Source organism: Dromiciops gliroides, chromosome 3 (assembly GCF_019393635.1).
Source record: "Dromiciops gliroides isolate mDroGli1 chromosome 3, mDroGli1.pri, whole genome shotgun sequence".
NCBI lineage: Eukaryota > Metazoa > Chordata > Mammalia > Microbiotheria > Microbiotheriidae > Dromiciops > Dromiciops gliroides.
The window spans coordinates 487,499,994-487,524,426 of NC_057863.1; the positions used below are offsets into that span (position 1 = coordinate 487,499,994).

A 24,433-nucleotide genomic window follows, 5' to 3' on the forward strand; every position below is an offset into this window, starting at 1 on the left:
CAGATTTGAACTCAGGATCTCCTGAATCTAGGGTCAGTGTTTTATCCACTGTGCCACCTAGCTATTCCATTTGGTATTTTGCGCTTTTTTTTTTTTTTTTGCCCACATCCTTTGACTTAGAGTTTCCACTTCTAGGTTCACATTCCAAAAATGGCTAGGAAAAAAATTCTCCATATATGCCAAAATATTTTAGTAGTATTTTTGTGATAACAAAGAATTGGTAACAAAGTAGAAGACCATCAGTTGGGGAATGGCTAAACAAAATATATACAATGCCATGTTACTGTGCTGTATGAAGAAGAATATAATGAATACAGAGAAGCATGGGAAGATTTATACTGGCTGATACAGAATGAAGCAAAGCCAAGAAAACTCTATCTATCTGTCTGTCTGTCTGTCCGTCCATCCATCCATCCATCCATCCATCCATCCATCCATCCATCCATCCATCCATCCAAACATCCATCCATCTATCTATCTATCTATCTATCTATCTATCTATCTATCTATCTATCTATCTATCTATCTATCTATCTATCTATGACAATAATGTAAATGGAAAGAACAACCACAAAACAGTGCAAAAGTGAATATTAAAAGATCATAAAAAGCAGGCATGGCATGAAAGAAATAGAAAAAGACAACCCCATCCTATTCTTTTACAAAGGTGGAGAACCATGGACCTGTTACATTGCATATATTTTCATAATTTTTCAGTATATGGGTCAATGCTCCTTATTTTTCACTATTTTTACTTTAAAATATAATCTGCTTTATGACAATTATACTTTGGAATAGAGCACGGGAATAATGAGAAAAAATTTTGTGATTTAAAAAAAGATATCACTAAAAATTTATAAACAATTTCAACTGTTCTGCAAGGAATGAAGCTTTGCCAGGTATTAAACTATATATTTGTGGGGATGTGCTTCTCTTTCTTTGCTGGAAAACTGTCTCTAAGATAAAAGAAAAATCATATACTTAAATTCAATAGACCTTTTAAAATTCCCTATTTAAAGGAAAAAGGAGGGACGGGTTTCTGTAAATATTAATAACACTCAGAATAAATGTAAAAATGCCACACAAATTGAGATGGGATTAAGATAATTATCTTAAATGTTTCATGGAATATTGGGTATTAAAAGAGACAGGTATGAGATGGCTAGTATGACCAGGAAAGAATTTCCTTGTGGGATCTCTGCAAGGGGTTATCACTAGTCTCCAGGAAATGCAAGTAAAGATCAAATGGCAGAGTTTAGCGCATAGGATTAAAATAAGTTGTTCATGTGGACACTCACTGAGTAGAGTCCCTGTCAAGTTGGCTATTGATATGACTTTGTGTGTCCATCTTTTATGTAGGGGTGGGTGCTCTCTTTCCTTGTTATGATTGCTGTTTCTTTGTCATGTCTTATGTTTTTGGAGTCAGTTTTAATCCTTTATTTTCCATTCTTTTCTTTCCTTATCAAATAAACTTGCTTAGGAACTGCTGACTTTGAACAAAAAAGTACTTTATGGTCTTTGGGAATGTAATTTCTCCCATTTCTGTCAGAGAGATACAGCTTCTCTGACTTATTTACTAAATGAGCATTTAAAGTGATAGATACTGCTTTTCTTTCCACCAGCTCCACCATATTCCAGTTAGTTGCCAAAATGATGAACACAAAAGGAAAAAGGAAAGGGACATAATACATGTTTTCTAGACCCTTTAGAACACATGGTATTGTCCCTTTGGCTACATATATGCAAATATATAAGAAAGGTGATATTGTAGATATCAAGGATATGGGCACAGTTCAACAAGGAATGCCCCACAAATGTTACCATGGCAAGACTGGACAGGTCTATAATGTTACTCAACATGCTGTAGGCATTGTTGTAAACAAACAGGTTAAGGGCAAGATTCTAGCCAAGAGAATTAAAGTGTGTATTGAGCATATTAAGCATTCTAAGAGCAGAGATAGCTTCCTGAAGAGGGTAAAAGTAAATGACCAGAAAAAGAAGGAAGCCAAAGAAAAAGGCACCTGGGTTCAACTGAAACATCAGCCTGCTCCACCCAGAGAAGCACACTTTGTGAGGACCAATGGCAAGGAACCTTAGGTGTTGGAACCAACTTCCTATGATTTCATGGTATAAATGACTAAAAAACATAATAAAAAGATTCTTGGATTATGAAAAAAGTAGAAAATAAAGTGATAGATACTTGCAGTGTGGATAATAATAAGGAAAAGAAAAATAACAACAATTATCTGTATAACACACTTTAATGGTTATAAAGTGTGATGTTTAAAATCTAAATGTATGGTTGACTTAAATTAGAAGCTTTAGCCCCAGTCTTTGGGCATTAAGCATTTATTAAAGCATACCAGGTATTCACGTGGAATTCAGAAAGTTAATAAAAGGCCTATCTAGCCTAGAGTTCCAGCCTGGTCAGGTTCTTCCTCCATCATGAGCCTGCTTCAACCATGAACTCCTCTCAAACTGAGTGTGGAAGCTTTTTATAGGTCTGGAGCAGAGGCGGTCCTTACACACTGCTTCAAGCTAATTGGTAGGCATCATCCAAATCCACTGGGTCACTGGACTTGAAGGTGGTCTTGAGTTGAGTTCAAAGTCCCTGGCTTCTGAGAACAATAACTTAAGGACCAGCCAGGTGTGGTTACAATCTAATTAACTTGAAGTAGGCTAATCAGCAAAGTCAATCACTCTCACTTAATTCAATCAGTTTAGATTAATCTCCAAGTGAGCCTTTGAGTATCTGCCAAATCCCATTATTTTCTCACAAAAGTCCTTTGTATAGATTATCCATTATTTCACTATTAAATTTGACTATAAAACCACACAAAATCAACTTATAAAAACATGGGGAAAAGAAAGTTACAATTTTCTTTTTTAATGTAAAAATGAGTTCATATTCAGATCATCATTTCGTACTGGGATATACGAGAGGCAGCTTGTATATGCTAGAATTGGGTGTTTTGATAGTTATGACTGGTGAAGGGCTTGCAGCCATTTTGTTCTTGTTCATTTTGTTCTTTGTTCATCATTTAACCTTTGAATGATTGGATGGTTGAACAAATAGAACACACAAATGAATCAATGAACAGCATGGATTGGTGTTTAATATGTGCAAAAACAAAAAGGAAAGCAATTCCTATCCTCAATTCTACTTAGGAGAGGACAACCCATCCTGTCTGGAGAATCAGAGGCTAAATGTAAATTACAGTATTGAGTGTTTTGATTAACTATGATTTGCTTAAGTGTTTGGGGTGCAGTTTCATCTCTGTGTTATGAATTAATGAATGAAAAGATGAATGAATAAATGAATGAATGAAACAACAGTTATCAAATGTAAATTATGTGTCATGTAGGGGGAAGATAGATGGGACAATGGATAAAGCACCAGCCTTGAATTCAGGAGGACCTCAGTTCAAATCCGGACTCAGACACTTGATACTTACTAGCTGTGTGACCCTGGGCAAGTCACTTAACCTTCATTGCCCCACCAAAATAAGACTACGTGCCATGTATGGAGTTAAGTACTGAGGATACAAAAACACAAAGTACAAAAAACTTTGACCTCAAGGAACTTACATTCCAATAGATCAAGACAACCCTCATGGAAGAAGGGTGAGGGGGAAAGGAACAAGCGTTTCAGGCACTATGCTAAGTACTTTATAAATATGACCTCCTATGACCTGCAGAACAACTCTGTGAGGTAAACATTATTATGATTCTCATTTACATTTGAGGAAACTGAGGCAGACAAAGGTTAAGTAGCGTGTCCAGGATCATACAGCTAATAAATATCTGAGGTCAGATTTCAGTGGTGTCCACAGAGAGAAGTTTTGATCTGGGAAGTCACAGGTATGGAAAGTGGAATGATATTTGACAGTTCATCCCAGGAATGGTACCTTTGTAGTGATTATTATTTGTATATCTAGTGGTAGCGATCATGCAAACAAACACCCTGAGAGATGGTGGATAAGCCAAGAAATCACAGTTGCTACTGTAGGAAAGCCCCATTCATTCACTAGATTCCAAAAAAAAAGATAGAAATTTGAAACCCAAGTAGAGCTGTTTACATTCCATTGCCTTCATGATTGACTGGTGGCCTGTCTCTGAAAGAAATTTATTGGTCATGGGATCAGAAACTTCTCCCTACATATTTCAAGGCAAGCATCTAAAATACCATAAACCATTGACTTTCATGCAATGTCTCCTTTTACTAAACCTCAAGATCCTATAGTACTATAACACAGATCAAGACAAAAAACATGCTCTAAGTTATTGGAAGTTGTTTTAGTTTGGTTTGATTCAGTTTAGGTTTAGGTTTGTTTGTTCATTTGGCTAACTTTCCCATTAAATTAATCTACCATTTAGAGGCATTCACTCACCATGGTCCTAAGTGATGTCTAGTCAATGGAATCAAAAGGAGATTAAATTATTTGCCTTTGTCATCACACTTCAGGATATATATTGTCAAGAACTTTCCCCATAGGCAGGTTATCATGGAGTAAGGTTTTAATATGTCTGAAGTTTTCGCACTGCTCCTCATTAAGTTAGGACAAGTCTTAGAAAAACAACAGCAGTGCTAAACTAAGTCACTTGGAATGAATTTTGGCTGGATAGACAACAAAACCAAATGATTGACACTAAAAAAAAGAACACAACTATGTTATTGGCCTCCTGCAGAACTCTGAATTCTTGAAAAGTGGCAGAACAGTGTAATGTGTGTGTGTGGATGAATTCAGAGTCACCAGATTTGGGTTTGAATAGTGGTACTGCCACTTATTAGGGTCAGGATACAGTGCAGGATCTAGAATCATGAAGACCTGAGTTCAAATTTGGCCTCAGACACTATCTGTGAAACACTGGGCAAATTACTTAATCCTGTTTGCCTCAGTATCCTCATCTGTAAAATGAGTTGGAGAAGGAAATGGCAAATTACTCCTGTATCTTTGCCAAGAAAATTCTAAATGGGGTCACAAAGAGTCATAAACAACTGAAATGACTCAACAAATTGGTACTTTGTACTATAACCCTGAGAAAGGGACATGCTTATTCTATTCTCTATGTCTCTATCTCTCTGTCTCTCCATCTATAACTGTCTCTTTCCTTCTCTCCTCTCTCCTCTCTCCTCTCTCTCTCTCTCTCTCTCTCTCTCTCTCTCTCTCTCTCTCTCTCTCTCTCTCCTCTGTCACTCTCTTGTTATCTTTCTTGCCTATTGTCTCACCCATTAGATTATGAGCCCCTCAAGGGCAGGGTCATTTTTGTCTTTCCGGTATCCTCAGTGTGTAGCACAATGCCTGGCACAATATAGGAAGTACTTATCACTTAACTTGATTCCAAGCTCTAAAGCTATGCTTCTCTACCTTCAACTGCTGACCTTCAAGCTGAAACAAAAACAAAATGTCAGGTTCCACCTTTCTAATAGCAAGAGCTGCCAAAGATGAACTCTGATACAATATGCCCAGTGCTGATGCTGTTCTTTTCTTCCCAGAATTTGTTCCCTTCAAACAATGACTACAGCATTTCCACTAATCCCCACAGTTCCAACTTATCACCAGTCATTTTGAGAATCAAATCATAAAACCTGAAGTGGAAGGGGATTAATAACTTTTCAAATATCCTTGAACCAATATAATTTAGTTTGTTGTTTTGACCTTTATACATGATGAATACTTCTGATAGGCATTTTTCCCAGAACCATGGCTTCATTGATATAGGAAAGTAGGGCCAAGGAAATATCTTCTACTAATGTAGATGGGCAATTGGCTCTAAAAGTCTTAAGGATTCCTGGGGGTCCTTACATTGTGAAAGGTTAAGTGCTCAGGGTCATATTTATCAGGAAAATGCAAAGGCAAGGACTTGAACTCAGAACTTCCTGACTCTCAGGACAGTTTTCTTTCAACTATCCCACACTGTCCTAGATAGTCCTAAAGGATAAAATTAAATTTGTGACTTTCTTTATTTAATCATAAAAGCATTTTATTACTTTCTAGTTACATGTAGAGATCTTTCTCAACATTTTTTAAATAAAATTTCTAGTTCCAAATTTTTCTCCTTCCCTCCCTTCCCTCCCTGCCTTCCGAAGACAGCAAGCAATCTGATATAGGTTATATTTATACAGTAAATTTCTGACTTTCAATGAATAAAGACCTACTTTTAGTATAAGGAGACAGTTGAGTTTTCTCTTTTAGCAATGGATCCACATCGCCTGAGCATTTAGCCTGTTGTATAAGACAGGTCAAGGATCACTGCCTTCTCCACATAGCTAGAGTGTAAAGGAAGTTCAGTGGAATCCAGAAATAGATTCAAAGCAATGGCTTTGAGTAGTGGTCTTAGAAAAAAGAAGGGGGGGTGGTTTCCTAAGGAGCTACAGCCCAGAGAAAATAAGTGGAAAGATTTGAAAAACCCAGAAAGAAATAGTTAAGGAATTTCTTTTAGAAGGACATTTAATTCTCCCTGCCTCCACCAGACCCCAAAGGTTTGCTAGCCCATTGTTCTTAGCATCTATCCCATTCTGACCAAACCCAATTCACTGTGCCTCGTGCCACAAGAATACCTGCAGTTTTCTGTTTCCTTATCAAGTGAAATGAGGAAATGTGATGAGATTGTCTTTAATAACTTTGATACCTCCAAATTAAAAATTCAGCTAGAAGTCCTGGCAATTCAAAAGGTCAACCAAAGGATGAAACCAGTATGTATTTGTTGAGCATGAATTATGTGTCTAATACTCTAGTAGGTCCCATGAAGAACAGAGTAGCACTATAGTATAGAACTAAGTCTCCATTCTCATGGACTTTATGATTAAAATATGGGCAGCTCCCATTTTTGACTAATAATACACTTCTACCTCATAAATTGGATTGTATTCTCAATAGGAGAATAATTGCTACATTACTTTGCAATTGGTTTGTGACCTTTCTTAGCCTTCATATACCCTTGATTTCTCTCAATGATGACAAAACTGATCTCGGATTCCCATTTTTGTAACCTTAATGATTCCTCAGTCTCATTCCTTCCACATAGACAATCAATTGCCAAATCTTGTTCCTATACTACCCCCCAACTTCCCTCATATATTTCACTTTCTTTCTACTTATATTGCCATTGCTCCAGTTCAGACGTTTATCTTCTCTTATCTAGACTCTTGCAAAAGCTTTCTAATTGATCTCCCTGCCTCAAGTCTCTTTCCACTCCAATCTATCCTCTATTCATGGCTAACATTATTCAGTGAACTGCAGTTGCTCTTTATTCTTAAATATGCAGTCCTTTGGCACTTGCAGTTCTTTATAACCTGGCTTTTTCTTCTACCTCTCCAGTTTTCTTATTCCCTTCCACTATATAATCTATTAACATTGGGCTATTTGCTGTTCTTTGCATGTTGATACTCCATGCCAAATGTATGTACCTTTGCACTGGCTGCCAAGAATTCTATTCCTCCCTACCTCTACCTCTTAGCTGTCCTGACTTCCTTCAATACTTAGTTCAAATCTCATCTTCTGCAGGAAGTATCTTTCAGTCCTTTCAATTGCTAGTACTCTCCTCTTCAAAGTTACTTCCCATCAACTATATGTGTATCATGTCCTTATTTATTTCCATTTTGTCTCTGCCATTAGAATGAGACTTCCTTGAGGGCAGGGACAGAATTTTTGCATTTCTTTGATTCTCCAGTGCTTGGCACAGAGTCTGACACATAGTATATGCTCAGTAAGTGCTTGATGATTGATTGTTGATCACCCCTTCCTCCTTTCATCTTTTTCATCTTTGGCTTACAATAAACCATCCTGGGGGGGGGGGCAGCTAGGTGGTGCAGTGGATAAAGCATTGGCCCTGGATTCAGGAGCACATGAGTTCAAATCCGGCTTCAGACACTTGACACTTACTAGCTGTGTGACCCTGGGCAAGTAACTTAACCCCCATTGCCCTGCAAAAAACAAAAACAAAAACAGTAAGCCATCCTCTACTCTGAAATTTTTTTTTCTCTTTATGTACTTGGTTCTGTTATAATTCATCTCTTATCCCTCAAAATTCTATTCTGGGCCTTTTTTCTCTCCTTATTCTCTACATTTTAGTCATCACACTAGCTCCCAAGGGATTCAGCTATTATCTCTAGTCAGAAGATTCTCAATTCTATATATCCAGCCGATTCCTTTCTCTTGAAATCTAGTCCTATCATATCAACTCATTTTTTTTAAGCAAACTTGGCAATTGGCTTTCATATTTTTTACAGGGCAATCAGAGTTAAGTGACTTGCCCAGGGTCATACAACTAGTACGTGTCAAGTGTGTGAGGGTGGATTTAAACTCAGGTCTTCTTGAATCCAGGATCAGTGCTTTATCCACTGTCCCACCTAGATGCCCCCCACTAATTCATTCTTTTTTTGGGGGGGTGCAGGGCATTGAGGGTTAAGTGACTTGCCCAAGGTCACACAGCTAGTAAGTGTCAAGTGTCTGAGGCCAGATTTGAACTCAGGACCACCTGAATCCAGGGCCAGTGCTTTATCCACTGTGCCACCTAGCTGCCCCCCCACTGATTCATACTTAAATCTTGTCTTTCACTCCTTTCTTCCTCCAATGGCTAACCAGCCATATCTATGTCAAGTTCTCAAGTTTTGTCAATTGTACCTCCATATCATTTTTATCTCTACCATTTTCATGACTACTTATATACCCTCATAAGTCAGGCTCCCATCACATGAACATAACATCACAGCTTCCTAATGTGTCTTGCCACTTCTATTTCCTTCTTTCTCCATTTCATCCACTACAACATGCTCAGAATATTCTTCTTAAAGACTAGGTTTGATCATTCTCCAGTTGCTCAAAAAACTTTGGTCATCTTCTATTACCTTTAGGATATAATACAAAATCCCGAGCCTAGTATTGAAGGACCTTCATTATCTTGCTCCTACCTAACTTTCTGGCCTAATTTCATCTTGGTCTTCTTATAAAATGGTATTTAGCAGTTCCCCAAACTCTCTATTCTATCTACAACTTATATATAACATTCACAAAGGCCATGCCACAAACCTGGAATGTCTTCTGACCTTATCTCTGCCTCACAGAACACTTATCTTCCTTCAAGACTCAGATCAGCTGTCATTTCCTTGGTGAAATCTTCCTTCACACCTCAATCAGTGCTCCCTTCATTCTTAAATTACCTTACATTATATATGTGTGACCATAATATATCCCAAAGTGGAATGTAAGCTCCTTGAGGGAAAAAAAGTTTGACCAGTGTCTTTGTAGCCCCAGCTTCTAAAACAGTGCCTGACATACAGTAGGTATTGAAAATGTTAGAAACACATGGAAAGTTATGCATGAAATAATGAAGAGTGAAATGAGCCGAACAAAGAGAATATTGCGTACAGTAACTTCAATACATAAATTAAACATAAAGGACATATAAAGAAAGGTGCTATCTGCAACCAGAGAAAGAACTGATAAATAGAAGTATGTCTAGAATAATTTTATACACACACACACACACATATGTATATATATGTATATATACATACACACACACTTATACATATATATACACACACACACACATATATATATATATATATATATATATATATATATATATATATATATATATATATATTTGTGTCTAATAGTAGCCATTTCTAGGGTGAGGAGGGGAGGAAGGGAAGGGAAAAGGGGGAAAAATGTATATAATAACTTTATTATATATATATCTATATCTCAAAGGAATAGAAAGTTACACATAATAAATGTGCAATATCATGTGCAGTTGTTTCTTTTTATTATATTATTTTATAGAAATTTTTCTTTTATAACAAATTTAAAATAATTTTTAAAATGTTTGTTAAATTGAATTTTTAACCACATTCTTAGCACCAAATAAATAAATAAATAATGTGACTGTCTTCTGGTAGAGCTCAATTTTTAAGCTAGCCTTGAAGAATAGGTGGAATGAATCTGAGTGGCATGAATGCAACAGAAAGACAATTTCTGGTGAGGTATACCATGAGCATCAGTACATATAGGCAAATATAAGCAAAGCTTTTTTTTTGTTGTTATTTATGGTTGAGCAAGAGGATTACTATATATGGGCAGTGTCTCTTTCTAAGATTAATGTTACCACATGGCTGCTACCACTTAATAGAAACTCAAGTTGACATTGTCTTCAGTGATAATATCACACCTTCCACTTAGCAGTAGAACAAGAGTCATCAGGTAGATGTCAAACCAGAGGAGAACCAGGCACATGTATACAATTAGCAGAGGTCAGAACAAGCAGGTAAGACAAGAATTAAGGACAGTGGTAAAGAACCCTTAGGGGCAAATGCAGGTTAAGGCACAGGTAGATATAAAAAATTAGAGGAGGCAAAAGGTCTGAAATCCAGGCAAACAGGTAAGGTGGATCAACATATCAGTGATTAGAGTACAATATGTGAATCTGATCTTGAGTTAATATTTTATTCAGTTCAGTGGTATAAGTGGGCCACAAATAACAGATGTGCCTTGCGGAGTGTATATACAGTGGGATGAACTGTGGTAGCTTCTAACAGACAGTATTTCCTACTCAAAATAAGGATCAGGCACCTTCCTTTTGTATGCCTATGGCTGAGCAGCCAACACCTATCAAAAGACATTATTTCCTTGGCTGTGGCCAGCATACAGCAATCCAGAGATAGCATAGTAAAGTCACAAGACCATTGACCTTGGAGCTGGAAGACCTGGGGAAGGATCTTAGTTCTGTTTTTCAGCATCTGTAACACCTGGGCCAAGCTTCACCAAGTGTCAATTTCCTCATGTGTAAAAAGAGAATTTTGAAATGGATATTCTTTAAGCCTATGATATTGTAACCCATGGTGCAAAGCAGTGGTGGCTCTGGGCTCACATTGGCAAGGTTCATTCTTCGGGGTTTCTTAATAATAACTTTAGAGTTCATGCTTCCACCAGGGTTTTCCTGGACAACATCAGAATTTGGCTCATTTCATTCCCTAAAAGGGATCTTGGCTTCCATGCAAGACCTGAAGCTCACAAAACATTGAATACAACACAAACTTTAACCTTTATGAATAAACACAAGGGACTCCTACTCAAGCACTTTAAGGGGAAAAAACTTTCTAATAGGGTGGTCTTATGTAGTCATTGTGGCTCATAGTACCACTCCAGGGTTAAGAACTCACATGTGTTGGGAAAGAAACCTGGTATGCTAAGGAATCAAACATATGTCACCTCTGGTGAGTGCTGCCTTCCCTTAGTACCCATATAACTTACATGGCACACAGTACTAATGGATTTGCTCTTCTGTTTTGTGCCCTCCAGACCCTGCCCCCCATATAAAGTTAAGGGCTACTCTCACAGTCCAATCCCTTATTTGTAGTTCCAACATTCTTTCTGGGTCTAAATGAGTCTGGATGTCTCCATTTCATTCTCCATATCTTCTTTAGGAGAAGACTTCTTAAGAGAAAGATGAAAAGCTCAATAGGTTCCTGGTCTTGCTCCAAGTTCATGTGTTTCTCTGATTCTCATCAGTCAGTGTCTCTAAATGAAATTGGTTCCTTCATGCAACTGATTGACTGAGAGGTTATGTGGAGTCCAGGTGTCTACCTGGAGAACTAACTCCATCTAGTGTGCCATTAGTGACCTCTGTACTTCTTTATAATACCCCTCTATGTATATCTGACTTCTTTTTTAAAGGCCAGACCCAAGGACTTAAGAAGTGTATGATAAACTGAGAACTGGAGTAAGCAACAGGGCAAAAGTCCCATCAGTGAGGCAAGGAGAAACCAAGGCAAGAAAACTTCTCACTTTCCCTAGGGAACTCACATGTCAAGGAGAAAAAGAGGTGGGGAGGGGCTGACCTAACTTTCCCTGGGACATCATTCAGTATATCTGCTATGATGACTATAAGAAAAATGAAGAACTTTTATTTTTAAAAATGTATTTCATTGCTATCTTTTGTTTTTGCATCGCCTACACTTTCCTTTGTCCCTCTTCCCTGCTCTAGAAAGTCATCTCTTTTTTAGGAATCATAGAGGAATCTAAGTTGTTGAGGCCTGTGAGTGATTCTTTTTTGTCTTAATGATCTTAAGAGAAGACTAGAGAGGGAAAGAGAGATACAAACATTTTTAAAAGAGAAAAATAGAATTTGAAAAATTGAACATTATTTTTTTAATTGAACATTAGGGTGCAGCTAGGTGGCAAAGTGGATAAAGCACCAGCTCTGGATTCAGGAGGACCTGAGTTCAAATCCAGCCTCAGACATTTACTAGCTGTGTGACCCTGGGCAAGTCACTTAACTCTCATTGCCCCAGCCCCCCCCCCCAAATTTGAACATTATACAATGTTACAAACCTTTGGACCCCAGTCCTCCACAAATGAGCAAAGGGAAGTGTCATCTCATATTTTTTCTTTAGATTCAATCTTGTTCTTTAAAATTATCTAATATTCATCTTCAATTATTTGTAGTTCTTTTTTCCCATTATTGTTGCTATGTTCATTATTGTTTTCCTGAATCTTTTTACTTCACTTTGCATCAATGAATGAAAATCTTTCCCTGCTTCTCTGTAGTCATCATGTTTGTCATTTCTTACAGCATATTTTATTATATTGATGTAGTATAATTTGTTTTAGACATTTAGGCATTGATGGGCATATACTTTGTCCTAAATTCGTTGCTAGAACAAAAAATTCTGTTATAAGTATTTGGGTTATTATGGAGTCTTTGGGGCCTAAAATAGGCAAAAAGGTACGTATATTTTAGCATACTCTCTTTACCAAATTGATTTCCAGAATAGTTCCCATAATTTACAGCTTTACCAGCAGTGCAATAGTGTGCCTATCTTTCTTTTCTTTCTTTCTTTCTTTCTTTCTTTTTTTTTTTGGTGAGGCAATTGGGGTTAAGTGACTTGCCCAGGATCACACAGCTAGTAAGGGTCAAGTGTCTGAGGTCAGATTTGAACTCAGGTCCTCCTGAATCCAGGGCTAGTACTCTATCCACAGTGCCACCTAGATGCCCCTATCTTTCTTTTTCAGATAACAATTCATTTTCTTTCATAAGCATTGTTTCAATAAGTTTCTCCCTATCCTATTTTAGCCTTTCCCCACCCCAACTGAGACAACAACCAAAAAAAAAACTCATAACAAAAATACATATAGTCAATCAAAACAATTTTCTACATTGGACTTATATAAAAATATTCTTCATTCTGAGACTTTCACCTCTTTATCAAAAGATGGGTAGCAAGTTTTCATCATTAGGCTTGTGGAATTTGATTGTTCATTTTGCTGATATAAGTTCTTTCAGAATTGTTTTTTATTTACCATATTGTTGTCATTGTATAATTGTTCTCCTGGTTCTGTTCACTTCCCTCCAAATCAGTTCATATAATTATTTCGATGTTTTTCTGAAGCACTTTCTCTCCATCATTTCTTACCATGCAATAATATTCCTTCACATTTATATAGCATTTACTTCTTCCTCTGCTCTCCAATTTATGAGCCATTTTCTCAGATTTTTATTCTTTGCTACCTCAAAAAGAGATATAAATATTTTATATGCCCTTAGAGCTTTGTTTTGTTTAGGACTAATCACTCCCATAACCTGTCTCCCTCTAATTTCCCCTCCCTTCCTTCTCTTCTTTCCCTGTTGAGTGAAATGTATTTTTGTACCCATTTATTTATTCTTTCTTTATTTTGACCAATTCACAGAGAGAGTAAGGACAAAGGTTGAGCTGCTTTGCAACTCCCTCCTCCTTGTTTGTAAAAATGTCCTACTTACATACCTGATTACATGAGATAGTTTCTCTGTCCTCTCCCTCCACTCACCGCTAGTGTATCTCTCTTTTCCTTTCTATTTTCTTAAGATCCTTTAAGACATAAGAGAATCACTCCTAGGCCTCATGTACTTTAGATTCCCTCTATGATCCCTAATGATGATAGGGCTCAGTGAGGAAACATGCGTCATATTTCTGTATTAAAATGAAATCAGTTTTATCCATATTTCGTCCTTTACATTGTTCATTCATGTTTACCTTCTGATTTTTCTCTTTACTCTTGTGTTTGAACTTAAAGTTTTTCCCACAACTCTAGTCTTTTAATCAAGAAACTACGAAAGACCCCCTATTTCATTAAAAGATACCCATTTTTCCCTTGTAGATGTGTCTCTCTTTCCAGCCCCTCCAAATTTTACTGTTCCCATCTTTTGGTGATCTTTACCAATTTCCTGGACATGAGGTAAAACCTCAAGGCTGTTTTGAGATTGTATTTCTCATTATTAGAGATTTGGAGCACTCTTTCATGGGTTGTGAATAGTTTTATAATTGTTCTTATAGGGCAGCCTGGTGGTTCAGTGGATAGAGCACCCCGCTCTGGAGTCAAAAGGACATGAGTTCAAATCCAGCCTCGAGACAGTTAACACTTAGTAGCTGTGTGACCCTAAGCAAGTCACTTAACCCCCAATTGTCTCACCAAAAATAAAATAAACTGTTCTTACAGATCTTTTATGACTGATTTTTGGTCAAATTCACTAGCTGTGAGCATCTACAAGGCACTGCTCTAGCAGCCACTCTACTAATCATGCCTACATATAAGACTTTTAGAGCTGAAAGTTATAGTCAGGAACATCCCCTATGACTATGCTACCATCAATGACTAAGTCAACTAGCATAAACTCAAGGTCCTACATATGAGAATTCACAAAGTAATTAGCCCAGGGCTCAGAGGCAATTCAACAAGGGACATGCAAAATTTCATATTGAGGAGACAGGGATCTTTTTTTTTCACTTTTACTTTTAGTTCTTTCGTCCCTTACCACATTTCCAGAATAATCATCATAGGAACATAATAACATCTTAACAAAGACACAATTTACGTGCAAATAATCATATATATATATATATGTATATATATACATATATATGTGAATTAATTTCATCTATTCTCCATCTGCCCTCAATTATCACCACACTGTATATGCATACACACAATGCACACACATGAATATGTATATGTACACACCAGTTTCATTCTCTGTTCTCCCATACAGAAAATAATATAGTTTTTTTTAAATAGTTCTCTATCATATAAAAGCATTTTGTTGAATTTTAGAATAAATTAGAAAAATATGTCCATTTATTGCAAATAATTTGCAAATGTGTTCCTAAATGTGCCCAGGAGCTAAACTCAGATCATTTGTCTATGTTCGGTTCTGGAAGTTTATTTTCCCAGTACCTGGTGCCCTACTACACCTGTTACCATTATTTTTTTTAACATATTGGCATAGAGTGAAGCCTGGAGCATAGACTACAAGGTGGTCAAGACCAGATGACATTAGGAAGGCCTGCAGACCTTAAGAAAGTATCTCCAGAGAGAATACCCTTTGGGAATGGAACCATGAGGAAACAGGTGAAAAGCAACCTGAGTAGGTAGTGTTTCAGTATAACCCCAAGTTATTTTACTCCTTTACAATTATTAGGGATACTGACTCCAAATGTGGCACCTGACTGCTCGGTTATGATTGGGTTATATTTTTAAACCTACGCTTTACTTTGTACTGCACAGACATGGCTTAAAGGCCAAAGGACTAATGATTTAAGTGTGAGCAGAAACTTACAAACAGCTAACTGGACTTTCTGAGAAAAACCAACCCAACCAAAATTATAGAGACTAAAGAAAACAGTCATTCAGCATGTGGAGAAAATATTAGAAGGTTACTTTCCATGCGGGCAATAAGATGAATGCCATAAATGTGGTCTGTGGCTCCAGGACTAACACATTCGTTGGGTATTATAAAAAGGGCCAACACTGACCTTCAGGCCATCACACTACATCTGAGTGTTAATTATAAAGCACAGCACCAACCACCTGCAAATGACAGATGAGAGGATTGTACTACTACATGAGAGAATTGGGAGAGCATTATAATTAGCACTGTAATTTGTATTCCTTCTAGATTGCAAAATGGATTACTTTCAGCAAGTCATAGCTTTAACCTATATAATATGGTTGTTAAAAAGGATCATGGTTTAACACAAATTAAGTCTTGAGAATGAAATGTAATTCATCTAAACTCAAATTATTCAATGGTGAGTCTAAACATGGGTGGGGGTTGGCAGAACATAATCCCTATCCAATTAACCATAGTCATGTCAGCACAATTATATTTTTACTTTCTATATGTTTTGACTGAGAGTCCAGTGTGCATAGTGGAATACAGTGCCAGGTTCAAAATGAAGGAGTGCTGGGTTCAAAGTCCTGTCTCTGACATATACTGGCTGTGTGACCCTGGACAAGTCACTTAACTTCTTAAGATTCCAGACAGTTCTTAACACTCTAAGTTGCAGAGTGAATATAGATATGAATTAGTCGATGGATATTTCTTCATGACCTTTTTATATAACAAGGAAAATCAAAGGTTATGTAAAGTATGTGGAGTAAGGGTACCATCTCCATTTGTTTCTATTTTTGTTTGGGAAAGTTAGATAGATCTACATGGGTCTGTCTAGAGCTGACCTTGCAGGGAAGCAAGAATAGATATCTCTGGTATCTCCTCCCCCCATTCTTCGCCTAAGGGAGACTGATTCCTTCCAAAAAGGGAAGCAGGAAGTTGGGACCAATGGCTAGCCACTCTGCTCTCCTAAAGAGGAGATACTGGGATAGAATTATATGTATCAGCTCCCGTAAATATTGTTAGTCTAGAGAAAATAGTTTTCATATGCAAGCTAGTGTTCCTGATCACTGTTCCTAATATGGAAGTAATGCCCCCAAGATCTATATCCAGGATTCAACCTCTTTCCCACTGGATGCCAAGTTTCCAGAAAGAAAATATATAGGAATAGCAAATAAACCCATTTATTCCAAGATGATAGAAAAAAAAAGAAATCAGAGAAAATATACATAGGAAAATATGTGCCAGACGATAGAGTGAAAAAGTTCTCCCACTGCGGGAGCAAGAAAAATTCAGCTCAGCTAAGAGGAGAGTCCAGATCGCAATCAGAAGTTACCCAAAGTCTAGAGTACAGCAATCTGGGACTGACATATGATAGATATTGCCAACTTCTCTATATATTACTTCTACGCAGAGTCTCCCTACATGGACATGAAAACAGGCTGGAATTATGTGTCTTCTATCTAGACACTGAAAGCCAGAAGAAGCCACATCTCTTTTCTCCTGCTATCACCAGCTGCACTGGACCCTCATGGAAGTGCAGGGCATTGAGTAATCAATATCTCCCAATGAGGTGAGAATCCTATAGAAATTGGCCCTTTAGTCAAGGCTTATATGTATATTTTTAATTTAAATACACATGCAAGTGTTGCTTCTTCTGATAGAATATAGGCTCCTTTAGAGCAAAGACTACTTAAATTTTAGCCTGTATTCCCAACAGTTTCTGACACTGTAAAAAATTATAAATTAATTTTGATGATCAATTTCTTTTTTTCTTTTATTTTTTGCAGGGCAATGGGGGTTAGTGCTTGCCCAGGGTCACACAGCTAGTAAGTGTCAAGTGTCTGAGGCCGGATTTGAACTCAAGTACTCCTGAATCCAGGGCTGGTGCTTTATCCACTGTGCCACCTAGCTGCCCCAATTAATCAATTTCAAACTCTTCTATTTGGCTTTTAAAGCCTTTCATAACCTCAGCCCATTTTACTTTTCAAGTCTTCTTACACTTTACTCCCCTCCATGTACTCTACTATTCAGTGATATTGGCCTCATTGCTGTTCCTTACGCAAGAGACTTCATTTTCTAATTGTGAACATTTTCAGTAGGGGGCTATCCATGATGACTAGAATTCTGTTCCTTTTTCTCTCTGTCACCTGGCTTCTCTGGCTGTCTTGAGGCCCCCAATAAAATCCTACCTTCTACCTTTCTTCTGAGAGTATTTCCAATTTATCTATTTAATATGTCTATATCTATATTAATGTTGGACTAGCAGGTTTGAGTTCCAGGCACACAAAAGAATCAAAATTTAAAAAATTTAAAAACAGGCAACAGGGGGTAGCTAGGTGCTCAGTGGATTAAAGCACCGGCCCTGGGTTCAGCAGGAGCTGAATTCAAATCCAGCCTAAGACACTTGACACTAGCTAGTGACCCTGGGCAATTCACTTAACCCTCATTGTCCTACCACAAAAAAAAAAGAAAGAAAGAAAATTTTTCTTAAAAGATTTTTAAAAATAAAAATATATTATTTTTAAATGCAGGAAATGAATAAAAATATGATGGCTTATGAGACAAGAGAATACATAGCTAGAGGGTGTGTACCTATTGGACCTCCAAGGATTACAGCAGCAAGTATAGTAGTGTTTTTAAAACTGTGCAGAAATAGCTGTCTCTTTATTCTTCAAACCACCCTCCTATTTTCCTTCAAAAGGAGGTCTTGTCTTTAACAGGTTAGGAAGGGTCAATTTGGTTAACTTTAGGCATGGATGGAGTAAGTGATAACCTGTGTGAAGTAATTTTAAGCATAAGGTAAAAAAACAAAACAAAACAAAAAACATCTTCCTCCCACCCAAACACCTATACATATTCTTACTATCTGAGGCAAAACATTTCACTGATTACAAACATCACTCAATTTCACCTACATTTAGTAAAGACCTACGATGTTCAAAGCTATTGATAGGAGAACTGAAAGACATTCAGTACACTGTGACTACTTCTCCTCCTTTGTTGAAATTTATTTTTATTAACTTTGTATATATTTTCTGAATGCTTTCATGTGTCTATATTATGTTTCTCTATGCAGATTTTAAGGCTCCATGAGATCAGAGATTGTTTCATTTTGTCTTTGCATACCAAGTGCCTGGCATACAGTAGGTACTTGAAAATGCTCTTGATTGATTCATATGTTTCACAATTTGAACAAAGTTTGAAAGGGATTCCACATCAGAGCCCTCTACCTCAGTCTCCAGAAAGTTATATAATATATTCTACTCAGTAAGGTTGAATGAATTTGATTAAAATTCGCAAATTTGGGAACTTCAATATTATCACTTTCACTAAGCAGAAAAAGCCCAAAGAACTCATGAAAAAGAAGAGAAAAATAGTAACTTTCTGGTAGAGGTAGTAACATATTACGGGGACCTCAGGAACTCAAAGTAAATGCACTTCTGATCTGCACATACAATGGTTTCTGATCTAATCATTTGTTTAAAACCCTCTAAACACCTGTGATTTCATGGCATTTGGGGTTCTGGATACGGAATTCCTTCTACCAATTCAGATCTGCTCCTTCTATACAACTTGTAAATTAGAGATTTCTCGAGGGCACAGAAGTAAAATGACTTGTTCAGTATCACAGAACTAGTATGGGTAAGAAATAAGACTTGAGTCCAGGGCTTCTAAACTCCTGAACCTCTAAACAGTTAGGTGGCATAGTAAAAAGAGTGCTATATCTGGAGTAAGGAAGATCTGAGTTCAATCACTGCTACAGGACATTGCTAGCTCTGGCAAGTCATTACATTTCTATCTGCCTCAAGTTACTCATCTGTAAAGTGGGAATAATAATAGTGCCTAGTGAGGATAAAAATGAAATAATATTTATAAAGTGCTTTATAAACCTTAAAGTGCTATGTAAATGTGAGCTATTATTACTATCTGCTGTATCATATTGTCTTTAATGTGTTCTTATAGTATTTTAAATATGAGGATTCATTAATACTGTAAATAATTCATGAAGGGAAGACTTTTGTTTGCTTTTAATTTTTCCTTACACAATCTCCAATGAGTTCCATCAAAACTTCATGTCCTTTACCTCAGCTTTTTTTCTGTTTCACCATACTTCATTTTTTTTAACTTTGGGGGGGGCGGGGCAATGAGTGTTAAGTGACTTGCCCAGGGTCACATAGCTAGTAAGTGTCAAGTGTCTGAGTCCAGATTTGAACTCAGGTACTTCTGAATCCAGGGCTGGTGCTTTATCCACTGTGCACCTAGCTGCCCTCACCATACTTCAATGTAACATTTTCCCTTAATTTTAAGAACTACTTTTATTTTTCAGGCACTCTACCTATATCTTTGACCCATCTTTCCTTTCTCCACTAGGATCTCACTCCATCTACCAGCTCTTCCCTTTACTTCATTTTCAAGCATTCTCATTAAGTGAAAATTCCTTCTATCTATAGCATGTTCAAATCATGCCCTTCTCTGGAAAAAAATATTAAGGTTCTATTACCACCTTGAACTATCACCCCATCATTTTCTACCCTTCACAGCTAAGGAACTTTTAAAAGTTAGCTTCACTTGCTTCCATTACTCACTCTCTGTGGAAATCATTCATCTGAAGAATGCACAAAAATCTTTTTGAAATGTCAGTCAATAAGCATTTATTAAGTACCTACAATGGGCTTGCTGTGATACTAAATGCAGAGAATACAAAGACAGTAAAAAACAATCTCTACTATGTAAAGGTAAGGGGTGGGTATAGGGGGAAGGTTATGAAAGGCTTGGAGTGCCGGAAGATTTATATTTGATTCAAAAGGCCATTGGGAGTTTATTGAGTGGGAAGAGGTGAGATAGTCAGACATGTGTGACAGATGAATGGAGGATGAACTAGAGTGTGTATAGACTTGAGGCAGGGAAACCAACCAGTAGCTATTGTGATAGTCCAGGCAATGAGGTGATGAGAGCATGCACTCAGTTAGTAAGCAGTATCAGAAGAGAGGATGAGGTATATAAAGGAGATGATACACTCAAAGTAAAATTCAAGAGGAATTTTCATCTGACTTGCAGGTGAAATATATATATTGGTTGTCTCCTTCTATGAGAACATACCTTCTTTGATAGTAGGGGCCTCCCTTGACTGGTTCTATTGTATACCCAGTACTCAGCACTGTCCTCTGAAAATAGATGCTTTAAAATATTTTTATTCATTCATCTTACAAGAAAGGGACTAAATAAATAAACTACTGTTAAAATGTCTTGGGCCTATTCAGAAACTTGAGAAAGTCTGACCCAAATGAGGGGCTCATTAGATGTTTAAATGAAGCTTAACCACTTTCCAAGTAGGGCAGTCAATAGCAATAGTCAGATGCAAAGATAAGTGACCCCCCAAAAATTTTTAATAAATGTAAAAAAAAAAGAATCTCATTGACCAGGCCTCCTCTTTGCCACTTGTCCTTTGGCCTTATGGAGGTGGTCTATCTGCATTTATAATGATTCTGCCGTGAGTCTAGCTAGCTATTCCAGGGCAGCTGAGGAAGGCCTTTTATTGGAAGCACTACCTGGTAAGCAGTGATTCTGCTTGATAAGCCAAAAGGGAGGTCTGAGGAACCTTTGGCATCTCTGGTTTGCAACTGTTTTCTGTCATCATAAAGAAAAATCTAATAATTTTTTTCCAGCAAACCCCCACCCCACCCCCCTCCTGTAGAGACTATTATGAAATTGCCAAGACCACACACTTGGCTTTCTGTGTTTTCACAGTTTTTAAAAGCCATCATCAAAAGGCACAGAGAGACTGAGATTGCTTTCTTTGCAGCCCAGCATCGAAGAGGAATTCCAAAGGGAGAACACTTTTCTCTCCTGGCTGCCCTTCCATAAGTTCCATCTCTTATTAAGCGTTTATCATCTTCCCTGGAAAAAAAAAAAACTGGAACTGTGTCCAATTGGGTAAGTTGCCACAGAGGCTTCATCGTAGTCATGTTATTAAATATTCTGAAAATGAATTTTTAAAGACCTAAAAGAAAATTCTACTCAAAACATAAAACTTGGATTTATGGTAACATTTATCTGCATGTTAATAAGGAATTCTGAAACACAGATGATTATCCAGCTCTTTGAAGATTACAACCATGAATCAGTCCAGCTACACATTAGTGATACAAGGTAGTTGATTTTAAGAGACTTGGCAAAATGTGTAATGTTTTCTTTTTTTATATGAAATTTTGTGAGAGAGCTCTGAAATGCATACCCTCTGAGTCAGAGGCATTGGCTAAGCAGCAAGAAATTTAGCAAAAACATTATACAGAGGCAGAGACATGATGTAAAATTCATTTTAATGGGGAAATATATTAATTTTTACCTTGAAGCCCATAAGATTCCAAGCTCTCTACTATACAAGAAGGAAGTAGTGACATAAGACTCAGTGATTCACCATGGTGCCACTCTATCACCTGACTTGGGGTCCCACTACCACTTAGAACCATCATAGCCATAACAAGGGATAACCTCCCTCTACCTTCCATATCCCAGGCTTTTTCCGTAACATCCATGACAGCATGTCTTTTATCAGGAGTCATCCACCTTATCCAATGGTCTCTAAGCATGGGCCAAAGACCCTCCATAAGACCCACTTCTGTCTCTTAATTAACTTTTTCCTAGGCCTGAGATGTCCTAAATCCAAACTCCCATTCTGCTTTCAATAAGCCAAATTAAATTACCTTTCTATCTGTGCCTCACACATCACACTCAATCACTTCTCCCCATTCTGAAAATGCACCTTCTGCTTAGCTCCTCTCATAGAATTTCTTTCTTGTAGATGTAGCTCAAGCACCACCTTCTACAGGAAATAATTCCTGATTTTCCAAACTGCTAATGACATCCCTCCCTCAGTGCCTTGTATTTGTTTATATTTACACTTTGTATTATATATGTATATATGCTATCTCTCCTGTTAATATGGTTAGGGGGTGTATACACACATACATATGTATACTTATGTATACATAGTATACATATGTACACATGTATATTGTATGTATATACATATACACATAAATAACATATATATATACACAAGATAGTGAAGGAGGAGAAAAAATAATGAAACCAACTTTATTCTCAAGGATGTGACATTTTAATAGCGAGAGATTATAAACATATTACTATAAATATAAAGAGAATATATGTATATTATATGGTTATGTGTGTATGTATATATACATATATGTGTATAAATCCATGTTTAAAAGGTCAGCTCCTGAGGAAGACCAGAGATGGGAGAGTAAGGCAAGGCCTCAACTGAGCTCCCCAAATTGTCATCCAAACAACTTTAAAATAATGCCTCAAATAAAATTCTTGAGTGGTAGACCCAACAAAGCTCAGGGTGACATAATTCTTCAGCCCAGGACAACTTAGGAAGTCCACAAGAAATGGTGTGTTTCACCAAAATGGTAGTCAAAACTTGGAGCACAGCTCAGGATGGCAGAAAGAATGAAATGTTTGGTGAAGGAAGCACAAAAATATAGTGAAGGAAGCAACTTAAAAACAGAATAGAACAAATGGTAAAAAGATACACTGATGAGAACTTCTTTAAAAGTAGAATAGGTCAAGTGGAAAAAAGAGGGTAGAAAAACTCACTGAAAGAAATAATTCTTAACAATTACATTGGGCAAGTGGGAGCTAATAATTCCATAAGACATAAAGAACAATAAAACAAAATGGAAAAAATAGAAGAAAATATGAAATATCTGATCAATAAACAATAGATAGAAAAGAGATAATTTGAGAATTGTTGACTACTAGAAAACCATGATTTTTTTTTTCTTGGTGAAGCAATTGGGGTTAAGTGACTTGCCCAGTACCTGTCAAGTGTCTGAGGCTGAATTTTGAACTCCATTCCTCCTGACTCAATAGCTAGTACTCTAGCCACTGTACCACCCAGCTGTCCCAAAAGCCATGGGTTAAAAACAAAAGAAACATCTTTCCATAAATTGTATAAGAAAATTTGCCATGATATCCTAGAATCAGAGGATAATTTAAATTAGAAAAATTGAAAGAACCAATGATACCTCCTGAAAGAGAACCCCAACAAAAACTTCCAGGAACATTATGGCCAAATTCCAGAACTCCCCAGGTGAAGGAAAAAATATTGTAAGCAGCCAGAAAGAAACATTTCAAATATCATGGATTCCACTGTTGGAATAACACAAGGTCCAGCAGCTTTTATATGAAATAGACCAGAGGGCTTAGAATATGATATTCCAGAGTTCAAAAGAGCTGGGATTATAACAAATAATAACCTACCCATCAAAAGTTATCATAGTCCTTCAAGGGGAAATGAATATTCCATGAAATAGAGAACTTTCAAACATTCCTGATGAAAAAAACAAGAGCTGAATAGAAAATTTGACTTTCAAATACAAGATTTAAGAGAATCATAAGAAGGTGAACATAAAAGAGAAATCATATAACAGTCAATAAAGTTTAAATGGTTATATTCCTATATGGGAAGAAAATACTTGCAACTCCTAAGAACTTTATCATTATTAGGACAGTTATAAGGGGAATACATAGACAGAGGGCATAAATGGGAATTGACTATGATGGGATGGTTTCAAAAATAAAATAGAGAGGTGAGAAAGAGGGATACTGGAAACAGGAAGTAAGGAAAAGAGAATTGGATATATTATCAAATACAAAGAAGAGCTTTTATGGTAGCAGGGAAGATGATGGTTGTAGAACCTTATTCTCATTGGAATTAGCTCAAAAATGAAATACTATACACTTTGTTGGG

The 24,433-nt window shown here is 36.9% G+C and overlaps 1 protein-coding gene across 1 annotated transcript; it reads left to right on the forward strand.

Annotated features, from left to right (window-relative positions):
• Positions 1 to 1,782: 1,782 nt before the first annotated feature.
• LOC122747811 (60S ribosomal protein L21-like) lies at positions 1,783 to 2,097 on the forward strand. Its single transcript, XM_043993634.1, has one exon. The coding sequence runs from the start codon at positions 1,783 to 1,785 to the stop codon at positions 2,095 to 2,097; it is 315 nt and encodes a 104-aa protein (XP_043849569.1).
• The last annotated feature ends 22,336 nt before the right edge of the window (positions 2,098 to 24,433 follow it).